The 12,092-nt window shown below is 38.6% G+C and overlaps 1 protein-coding gene across 6 annotated transcripts in view; it reads left to right on the top strand.

The window, feature by feature from the left end:
* The window catches only part of PCNX2 (pecanex 2), a 305,993-nt gene that overhangs the window by 43,087 nt on the left and 250,814 nt on the right, over positions 1 to 12,092 (top strand). For 3 of the 6 annotated variants that reach the window (XM_059900884.1, XM_059900883.1, XM_059900888.1), the window contains exons 2-4: positions 9,787 to 9,992; positions 11,154 to 11,274; positions 11,942 to 11,978. In XM_059900884.1, coding sequence (XP_059756867.1) covers positions 9,787 to 9,992; positions 11,154 to 11,274; positions 11,942 to 11,978 — 364 coding nt within the window. The remainder of the gene's footprint in view (positions 1 to 9,786; positions 9,993 to 11,153; positions 11,275 to 11,941; positions 11,979 to 12,092) is intronic. The other 3 variants (XM_059900886.1, XM_059900887.1, XM_059900885.1) reach the window with 2 other exon arrangements.

The raw sequence follows: 12,092 nt of genomic DNA, 5'->3' as shown, positions 1-12,092 counted from the left end.
ATTCAAGATCTGAATATACCTTATATCAGGGGGAAAAATCTGGGATCGAAATTAAATACAAATTTAAAACTGCTCATTCATGACAGATTTCTTCCTAAACCCTCTTCCTTTCCTTGCATACATACTTATAGGAGAGAACATTCTAGAAGCTGGAGATCTTTTGTTGACTGAGCATAATGAGGTCAGCAGAAAAATGGCGTTGATAGTAATTTCAGTGATGTTCCTGGGAATGTAGAATTGGGGGAATATGAGCAGAGCTTTAATTATATGGCATAAAAAAGGGGACATTTAGAGGATGCTAGATTCTACTTGGAGGGTCTACTGAAGGGAGAGGTTTTTAAAGGAATCATGAGAGCAGAGAATTTGGGGAGGAATAATGTGCCATGAGTCATGTGCTGTGAAACCTTTCCTCTCGCCAAGGAAATTTTCAGTAAAATGTCTATCTCTCACTACAGTCTGGTGCGGTGTAGAGACTTTTCAGTGGTGTGACAAAGTGCTAAGTGGTCCTTCATCGAGGATGAGACAGGACCTGTTCTCACTTGGGTTGCAAACTAGTTACTAATGTTCATGTTAACTTCAACTTCAAACCTCTTGCCTTCTCTTAATTCCAACATTACTAAGCTTATGCTGTAGCCCATATTTGTGAGAATAAACTGAAAAGTAATATCTCTTCTTATTGTGGCAAGTCAGTTTTTTCCCAGATGAATTTCCCCAATATCCATATATAATCTTTTCTCTCTCCCCCTTCTTCCCTAGCCTTCTTTTCCCAATGCCTTAGGGTTTTTATCTCTAACCTTGAATGGAAGCTTCCCCATGAAGTGGAACCCCCAATATTAATTTAGGTGAAACCATGCTAGCTGCCACACCCCAAATCTCAGTGGTTCAGTGAATCAAAGGTTTATTTCTCACTTCTATTACATGCATCTTGGGTCTGTAAGGGCCTTGTCCCATAGAGTCACCCAGGAGCCCAGGCTGAAGGAAACTCTATTGTCTTGTAGATGGATCTGGAAAACATGGCCTCTGAGATTATCAACTAAAGAGGAGGAGAGGGGCATGTAGGAGGCACCAGCTCATAATTGTTTAGGCTTAGTAGTGACACTGGCCACTTCTACTCATGGTCCGTTGGCCAAAAGTAGGCACATGGGCCCAGCCTGACTGCAAGGGAGGCTGGGAAATGTAGGAGAGCCTGTGGGGTATTTAGTGAGCACTTTCTCTGCTACCCCTACTGATTGGGATACTATGAGACCCAAGCTACATTACAATTCAAACAACTTTTGAATATAATTTGTATATGACAGGGAATTCCTTGGTGGTCCAGTGGTTAGGACTCCGTGCTTATGGTGCAAGGGGCATGGATTCCATCCCTAGTCGGGGAACTAAGATCCCACTAGCACAGCCAAAAAATAAGAAAATAAATAAAATAAAATAAAATAATATAAAATAATTCTCCTTTGAAACATAACTTGTATATGACAGTTTGCTAATCTATTCTCATAGACATTTGCTGGGGTTTATTTTTTATTAAAAACTTTTGAGGAGGGGCAAGATGGCGGAAGAGTAAGACGCGGAGATCACCTTCCTTCCCACAGATACAGTAGAAACACATCTACACGTGGAACTCCTCCTACAGAACACCTACTGAACGCTGGCAGAAGACGTCAGACCTCCCAAAAGGCTCTTGGTGCTCCAGCCAGGCATCAGGGCTGTGCCTCTGAGGTGGGAGAGCCAACTTCAGGACACTGGTCCACAAGAGACCTCCCAGCTCCACGTAATACCAAACGGTGAAAATCTCTCAGAGATCTCCATCTCAACATCAAGACCCAGCTTCACTCAACGACCAGCAAGCTACAGTGCTGGACACCCTATGCCAAACAACTAGCAAGACAGGAACATAGCCCCATCCATTAGCAGAGAGGCTGCCTAAAATCATAATAAGGCCACAGACACCCCAAAACACACCACCAGACGTGGACGTGCCCACCAGAAAGACAAGATCCAACCTCATCCACCAGAACACAGGCACTAGTCCCCTCCACCAGGAAGCCTACACAACTCACTGAACCACCCTTAGCCACTGGGGACAGATACCAAAAAGAACGGGAACTACGAACCTGCAGCCTGTGAAAAGGAGACCCCAAACACAGTAAGATAAGCAAAATGAGAAGACAAAAAAACACACAGCAGGTGAAGGAGCAGGGTCAAAACACACCAGACTTAACAAATGAAGAGGAAATAGGCAGTCTACCTGAAAAAGAATTCAGAATAATGATAGTAAAGATGATCCAAAATCTTGGAAATAGAATAGACAAAATGCAAGAAACATTTAACAAGGATGTAGAAGAACTAAAGAGGAACCAAGCAACGATGAAAAACACAATAAATGAAATTAAAAATACTCTAGACGGGATCAATAGCAGAATAACTGAGGCAGAAGAACGGATAAGTGACCTGGAAGATAAAATAGTGGAAATAACTACTGCAGAGCAGAATAAAGAAAAAAGAATGAAAAGAACTGAGGACAGTCTCAGAGACCTCTGGGACAACATCAAACGCACCAACATTCGAATTATAGGGGTCCCAGAAGAAGAAGAGAAAAAGAAAGGGACTGAGAAAATATTTGAAGAGATTATAGTTGAAAACTTCCCTACTATGAGAAAGGAAATAGTTAATCAAGTCCTGGAAGCACAGAGAGTCTCATACAGGATAAATCCAAGGAGAAACACACCAAGACACATATTAATCAAACTATCAAAAATTAAATATAAAGAAAACATATTAAAAGCAGCAAGGGAAAAACAACAAATAACACACAAGGGAATCCCCATAAGGTTAACAGCTGACCTTTCAGCAGAAACTCTGCAAGCCAGAAGGGAGTGGCAGGATATACTTAAAGTGATGAAGGAGAAAAACCTACAACCAAGGTTACTCTATCCAGCAAGGATCTCATTCAGATTTGATGGAGAAATTAAAACCTTTACAGACAAGCAAAAGCTGAGAGAGTTCAGCACCACCAAACCAGCTTTACAACAAATGCTAAAGGAACTTCTCTAGGCAAGAAACACAAGAGAAGGAAAACACCTACAACAACAAACCCAAAACATTTAAGAAAATGGGAATAGGAACATACATATCAATAATTACCTTAAATGTAAATGGATTAAATGCTCCCACCAAAAGACACAGACTGGCTGAATGTATACAAAAACAAGACCCATATATATGCTGTCTACAAGAGACCCACTTCAGACCTAGAGACACATACAGACTGAAAGTGAGGGGATGGAAAAAGATATTCCATGCAAATGGAAATCAAAAGAAAGCTGGAGTAGCAATTCTCATATCAGACAAAATAGACTTTAAAATAAAGACTATTACAAGAGACAAAGAAGGACACTATATAATGATCGAGGGATCGATCCAAGAAGAAGATATAACAATTGTAAATATTTATTCACCCAACATAGGAGCACCTCAATACATAAGGCAAATACTAACAGCCATAAAATGGGAAATCGACAGTAACACAATCATAGTAGGGGACTTTAACACCCCACTTTCACCAATGGACAGATCATCCAAAATGAAAATAAATAAGGAAACACAAGCTTTAAATGATACATTAACCAAGATGGACTTAATTGATATTTATAGGACATTCCACCCAAAAACAACAGAATACACATTTTTCTCAAGTGCTCATGGAACATTCTCCAGGATAGATCATATCTTGGGTCATAAATCAAGCCTTGGTAAATTTAAGAAAATTGAAATCGTATCAAGTATCTTTTCCGACCACAACGCTATGATACTAGATATCAATTTCAGGAAAAGATCTGTAAAAAATACAAACACATGGAGGCTACACAATACACTACTTAATAACGAAGTGATCATTGAAGAAATCAAAGGGGAAATCAAAAAATACCTAGAAACAAATGACAATGGAGACACGACGACCCAAAACCTATGGGATGCAGCAAAAGCAGTGCTAAGAGGAAAGTTTATAGCAATACAGGCCTACCTCAAGAAACAGGAAACATCTCGAATAAACAACCTAACCTTGCACCTAAAGCAATTAGAGAAAGAAGAACAAAAAAACCCCAAAGCTAGCAGAAGGAAAGAAATCATAAAGATCAGATCAGAAATAAATGAAAAAGAAATGAAGGAAACAATAGCAAAAATCAATGAAACTAAAAGCTGGTTCTTCGAGAAGATAAACAAAATTGACAAACCATTAGCCAGACTCATCAAGAGAAAAAGGGAGAAGACTCAAATCAATAGAATTAGAAATGAAAAAGGAGAAGTAACCACTGACACTGCAGAAACACAAACGATCATGAGAGATTACTACAAGCAACTCTATGCCAATAAAATGGACAACCTGGAAGAAATGGACAGATTCTTAGAAATGCACAACCTACCGAGACTGAACCAGGAAGAAATAGAAAATATGAACAGACCAATCACAAGCACTGAAATTGAAACTGTGATTAAAAATCTTCCAACAAACAAAAGCCCAGGACCAGATGGCTTCATTGGCGAATTCTATCAAACATTTAGAGAAGAGCTAACACCTATCCTTCTCAAACTCTTCCAAAATATTGCAGAGGGAGGAACACTCCCCAACTCATTCTACGAGGCCACCATCACCCTGATACCAAAACCAGACAAAGATGTCACAAAGAAAGAAAACTACAGGCCAATATCACTGATGAACATAGATGCAAAAATCCTCAACAAAATATTAGCAAACAGAATCCAACAGCACATTAAAAGGATTATACACCATGATCAAGTGGGGTTTATTCCAGGAATGCAAGGATTCTTCAATATATGCAAATCAATCAACGTGATACATCATATTAACAAACTGAAGGAGAAAAACCATATGATCATCTCAATAGATGCAGAGAAAGCTTTCGACAAAATTCAACACCCATTTATGATAAAAGCCCTGCAGAAAGTAGGCATAGAGGGAACTTTCCTCAACATAATAAAGGCCATATATGACAAACCCACAGCCAACATTGTCCTCAATGGTGAAAAACTGAAACCATTTCCACTAAGATCAGGAACAAGACAAGGTTGCCCACTCTCACCACTATTATTCAACATAATTTTGGAAGTGTTAGCCACAGCAATCAGAGAAGAAAAAGAAATAAAAGGAATCCAAATTGGAAAAGAAGAAGTAAAGCTGTCACTGTTTGCAGATGACATGATACTATACATAGAGAATCCTAAAACTGCCACTAGAAAACTACTAGAGCTAATCAATGAATTTGGTAAAGTAGCAGGATACAAAATTAATGCACAGAAATCTTTTGCATTCCTATATACTAATGATGAAAAATCTGAAAGTGAAATTAAGAAAACACTCCTGTTTACCATTGCAACAAAAAGAATGAAATATCTAGGAATAAACCTACCTAAGGAGACAAAAGACCTGTATGCAGAAAATTATAAGACACTGATGAAAGAAATTAAAGATGATACAAATAGATGGAGAGATATACCATGTTCTTGGATTGGAAGAATCAGCATTATGAAAATGACTCTACTACCCAAAGCAATCTACAGATTCAATGCAATCCCTATCAAACTACCACAGGCATTTTTCACAGAACTAGAACAAAAAATTTCACAATTTGTATGGAGACACAAAAGACCCCAAATAGCCAAAGCAATCTTGAGAACGAAAAATGGAGCTGGAGGAATCAGGCTCCCTGACTTCAGACTATATTACAAAGCGACAGTAATCAAGACAGTTTGGTACTGGCACAAAAACAGAAATATAGATCAATGGAACAGGATAGAAAGCCCAGAGATAAACCCACGCACATATGGTCACCTTATCTTTGATAAAGGAGGCAAGCATATACAGTGGAGAAAAGACAGTCTCTTCAATAAGTGGTGCTGGGAAAATTGGACAGGTACATGTAAAAGTATGAAACTAGAACACTCCTTGACACCATACACAAAAATAAACTCAAAATGGATTAAAGACCTAAATGTTAAGCCAGACACTATCAAACTCTTAGAGGAAGACATAGGCAGAACACTCTATGACATAAATCGCAGTAAGATCCTTTTTGACCCAGCTCCTAGAGAAATGGAAATAAAAACACAAATAAACAAATGGGACCTAATGAAACTTAAAAGCTTTTGCACAGCAAAGGAAACCATAAACAAGACCAAAAGACAACCCTCAGAATGGGAGAAAATATTTGCAAATGAAGCAGCTGACAAAGGATTAATCTCCAAGATTTACAAGCAGCTCATGCAGCTCAATAACAAAAAAACAACCCAATCCAAAAATGGGCAGAAGACCTAAATAGACATTTCTCCAAAGAAGATATACAGATGGCCAACAGACACATGAAAGAATGGTGAACATCCTTAATCATTAGAGAAATGCAAATCAAAACTACAATGAGGTATCATCTCACACTGGTCAGAATGGCCATCATCAAAAAATATAGAAACAATAAATGCTGGAGAGGGTGTGGAGAAAAGGGAACACTCTTGCACTGTTGGTGGGAATGTAAATTGATACAGCCACTATGGAGAACAGTATGGAGGTTCCTTAAAAAACTAAAAATAGAACTACCATACGACCCAGCAATCCCACTACTGGGCATATACCCTGAGAAAACCATAGTTCAAAAAGAGTCATGTACCAAAATGTTCATTGCAGCTCTATTTACAATAGCCAGGACATGGAAGCAACCAAAGTGTCCATCATCGGATGAATGGATAAAGAAGATGTGGCACATACATACAATGGAATATTACTCAGCCATAAAAAGAAATGAAATGGAGGTATTTGTAATGAGGTGGATGGAGTTAGAGTCTGTCATACAGAGTGAAGTAAGTCAGAAAGAGAAAAACAAATACAGTATGCTAACACATATATATGGAATCTAAGGAAAAAAAAAAAAGGCTATGAAGAACCTAGTGGCAAGATGGGAATAAAGACACAGACCTACTAGAGAATGGACTTGAGGATATGGGGAGGGGGAGGGGTGAGATGTGACAGGGTGAGAGAGTGTCATGGACATATATACACTACCAAATGTAAAATAGCTAGCTAGTGGGAAGCAGCCGCATAGCACAGGGAGATCAGCTCGGTGCTTTGTGACCACCTAGAGGGGTGGGATAGGGAGGGTGGGAGGGAGGGAGATGCAAGAGGGAAGAGATATGGGAACATATGTATATGTATAACTGATTCACTTTGTTTTAAAGCAGAAACTAACACACCATTGTAAAGCAATTATACTTCAATAAAGATGTTAAAAAAAAAAACTTTTTTGTCTGCCTCCTTTTTCTCCCCACTTTTACTGAGAAATAATTGACACACAACACTGTATAAGTTTAAGGTAGACATCCTGATGGTTTGATTTACATATATTGTGAAATGATTATCACAGCTAAGCATAGGCTTAGTTAGCATGCATCATCTCATATAGATACGGTACAAAGAGAAGAAAAAAATTCTTGCGATGAATTTGGATCTACCCTCTTAACAACTTTCCTATATATCATACAGCAATGTTAATTATAGTCATCATACACATTGCATCCTTAGTACTTATTACTCTTGTAAGTTTAGACCTTTTCACCACCTTCCTTCAATTTCCCTCCTCCCACCCCCCATCTCTGGTAACTACAAATCTGATCTCTTTTTATAAGTTTGGTGTTTTTCTTTTTGTTTTAAACTAATATAAATTTATATTTCACTTATATTTAAATAAATTTCATGTAAGTGAGATCATACAGTATTTGTCTTGTCTTTCTCTGACTTACTTCACTTAGCATCATGTTGGTTTTAGCATTTGCTGGGTTTTATTGCTTCTTTATCAGTTTCTTCAAACTTACTCTCTAGCTTTAGCCTACATTTACTGATATTATTATTTTTAAAATTTATTTATATTTTTTTGAAGCATGGTTGATTTACAATGTTGTGTTAATTTCTGGTGTACAGCAAAGTGATTCAGTTATATATATATACATTCTTTTTCATATTCGTTTCCAGTATGGTTTATCACAGGATACTGAATATAGTTCCCTGTGCTCTACAGTAGGACCTTGTTGTTTATCCATCCTGTACATAATAGTTTGCATCTGCTAACCCCAAACTCCCAATCCTTCCCTCCCCCAGCCCCCTCCCCCCTCAGCAACCACAAATCTGTTTTCTATGTCTGTGAGTCTGTTTTGTAAATAAGTTCATTTGTATCATTTTTTTTTTTAGATTCCACATATAAGTGATACCATATGATATTTATCTTTCTCTTTCTGACTTACTTCTCTTAGTATGATCATCCCTAGGTCCATCCATTTTGCTGTAAATGGCATTATTTCATTCTTTTTTATTAACCTACACTTTTTTAGACCTGAAATATACAGACATGTTAAGGAAAAGTGATGGGGGCTATTAATGGCCTCTCCTCTCTGTCTCTCTTCAACTTGGCTATATATTCCTTGAGGTTCTTCACAACTTCTCATGAGGAGGTACATGTGTAAATGTGGAACTTATCTGCTTCCAGGGAGGGGAACTGACTTTATGTATTATCTATCCACCTAATATTTATCTTATTTAGTCATTCTGTCATTCACTTATTTATGAATTCATATTTGTTTGTGGACTTCTATCCGCATGAAATGAAAACAAGTCAGTGATGGTGAAAATTCTTCACTTCGGCTTTTACCGTTGGTGATCGTTTCCTCTTTCTCGGTTGTTCCTTTGGTTTGGCCATTCTGTTTTCGGAACCGTCTTACCCAGATGGTAAATTGTTAGATAGGACCGGGGCAGGTTGTGCAGGGGCTGCATGGGGGCAGAAGGGGGCCGGGCCATGTGGCCTCCGAGCCTAGCTGTGTCCCCAGTTGCAGCACTGACTGGAATCATCACTGGGTTTATGAGATCCTTCTGGGAGGTGCATTGCTAAAAGGGTCTCGCTGTTTATTGAGGTTGTCCTTAGTATCATCTTGGGACCCTCAGGAATTCATTTCTATCCCAGAAGATAAGAATTTCATTTAGGAAGGACCAGAGAACCTGCCATGGGCCATGGTGTCTGAGAGAAATAGGAAGAGATGTGGGGCATCCTACAGAGTGGGACAATTACATGGATCCCAGTGATTCATTTTGTTTCTTGAGGGGATTGGACAGAATTGAGCTGACCTTCGCCATGATCTCCATGGAAAGATCCTTTGCCACTTTTGGAAATGTCCCTCTGCCTTTGAGAGGCAGTACACCCTCTTATGGCCCTTGCCTACATCATGCCACTAGAGAAGTTCATGGCTTGATGATATTAACCCAATGGGAAATCAGGGAGGAAAGGAAGGGGACGTTACACTAACCTTTCTCCTTCCCTTTGTTCTCTGCAAGGCTGTTTGTGTTTTGTTGAAGAAAACAGCATCTCAAAGGCCCTCCTCTGGCCTTGAAGACCAGATGCACAGGAAGACCAGACTAGCCTGTAGAAAAGAGCTGGTAGAAAATGGAGACTCTCACTATAATGTATCTTTTGTTCTATGGGGTTCCTGTCTGCAAATCACATGTTGGTCATTGCAGCTAGTACCAGCACCTGAAAAATAAGAAAGACTTTTTAAAAAAATAAAAAGGTAGTAGCTCTTTCTCTTCAGGTATTACGAACAGGAAAAGTTATAAAACTAATAGAATTTGAAATCTCGCCCAATTTATGCTCAATAAATAGTTTAAAAATACTTTCAGATTTAAGACCAGAGGTAATCCTACAAGCAAATACATTTTTTCCTTTCTTTTCTCTTCTCTAGGCTTTTCCTCCAAATGCCATCACTGTATTTTTTTACTGCAGCTCAGTGACGATATTCTTCACAATAATCAAATTGGTCAGTTATCGCCTACACCTCATGTTTGATAAAGGAGAAGTGATTCAGCAAAGGCCCTCCAGAAAGAAAGAAAAGCCAAATAAAGACAAAGAGGCCATCAGTGACCACATAACCAATCATAAAAATACAGGGTAACATTTCTCATTAATGCATTAGTTCATAATTTAAAGGTTTTAATTTTGATTAAAATAATTTTTCTCATGTATGAGTTGTTTGTGAAAATATGCCAGGAGAGGCAGACACAAATATGTACATTTTTCTTATATTTAAGCATATACTTAGGCATAAAAATGTTGATAATCCAGATGGTTTAGCTAACTATTTAATATGACCTTATATCATGCTCTGAAATTCATTTGCATTAGGCTTAGCGTAGCAAAATATTTCACTTCAGTATTTTTATCTCATCATCTCAATGCTTATTGCACGCCAGAGTATTTTCAGAAAGAACATTTGTGTTTGTTAATATAAAAGTAATACATTGCATAGAACTAAAATATTAAGAGTAATTCTCAAGTGAGCATTCATCACTATTCTTGGTCTTACTTCTGATAGTTCCTTAAGAGAGCATGTCTTATTTTAAAGTAATGTTTATTAGCTTTTAAAAATAAAATTTATATACCGTGAATTCTTCCCCTTTTTTATACATATATATTTTTTTATTGAAATATAGTTGACTTACAATGTTGTGTTAGTTTCAGGTGTACAACAAAGTGATTCAGTTATGTGTGTGTGTTTGTGTGTGTGTGTATGTATATATATATATATATATATATATATATATATATATATATATATATTCTTTTTCAGATTCTTTTCCCATATAGGTTATTACAAAATATTGAGTATAATTCCCTGTGCTATCCAGTAGGTCCCTGTTGTCTCTTTTATACATAGTAGTGTGTATATGTGACTCCCAAATTCCTAATTTATCCCTCCCCCTCCTTTTCCCCTTGGGTAACCATAAGTTTGTTTTCTAAGTCTGTGAGTCTATTTCTGTTTTGTATATAAGTTCATTTGTGTCATATTATAGATTCCACATATAAGTGATACCATATGGTATTTGTCTTTCTCTGTCTGACTTACTTAGTATGATCATCTCTCGGTCCGTCCATGTTGCTGCAAATGGCATTCTTTCTTTCTTTTTTTATGGCTGAGTAATATTCCATTGTGTATACCATGAATTGGACAAAGTGGAATCAAGGAAAAAAAATTGTTTGAGGGCTAATGTCAAAAGAGCCATAGTTTTATTTGATAATATCACTGCCCCTGTGTTTCTCATGGTGGCTTAGCAATAATGGGCGGATTAACAACGGCAAAAAGGAAGAGGCCAGTCGAACCCTCTCCACGCCTCCCCTCCACGGCAGCTCCAGAGGACAGAGCATAAACTCTCATCACTCGTCTGGGCTCCTGGTTAGTGGTCTGTTTTCTGTTTCACTCTCCTCATGCTGCTGGAGTGTCGATCATGGAAGTGTGCAATGGCGGTGACTGCAATTTACGTGCACTGGCTGTAAATACTGGCCTTTGGGTGGAAGTGACCTGAGGGGAGCACGTGGACCATGAGATAAACGCCCAGTCACCCGTCCCAAGCACACCCACCGGCCTTCTCTGCAGTCTGCCTGCCCTGCCGGGACTGCACCGTGGCCAGAAGAACCCATAAGCACACCTTCACCGCCCTCTCCCTGGTCCTGTCTGTCATTCATCTCAATCATCGTACTTGCAACGCCTTCCCCTGGAATCCACCCCACCACTCCACATGAAATCATACTTAAATCACCTTTTTTCTAGACTCACTTTCTTGGGCTCTATTCACTGTAGTATGAAGTAGCACATTATTTTTTCTCCTTACTTTCTTAATTGCCAAGCTCCCTTTTATCACAGCACCGCGGGCTTGGTTGGATGTCTACACTCTAGATATTTTTGTGTCCGTCTTTGCTCTCCATTTTCTCAGTGGACACTCTGTTGTGTCTTTCCCACGTGCCACTGAGAGAAGCAGTGGCTGCTTGGTGTCTGCTGACTGCCTGGAGGTGGGCAGGGAGCTGAGTCACACTGATTGATTTTCGTTCTTTCATTTATTTAGGAGCTGCCAGCACAGGAAACGGTGGAAGATCTCAAAGGTAGAGTGCTTATTCTCGTCGTTGAATATTTTATCACAGCATTATCCTCAGTGAAGCGAAAAATAATTTTTATAAAGCAGAATGCCAGTGAATTCATTCTGAATTAGCACTGTA

Source organism: Balaenoptera ricei, chromosome 16, assembly GCF_028023285.1.
Source record: "Balaenoptera ricei isolate mBalRic1 chromosome 16, mBalRic1.hap2, whole genome shotgun sequence".
Lineage (NCBI taxonomy): Eukaryota > Metazoa > Chordata > Mammalia > Artiodactyla > Balaenopteridae > Balaenoptera > Balaenoptera ricei.
Note: the sequence above shows the minus strand (reverse complement) of the source record. Positions and strands in the feature narration are given on the sequence as shown.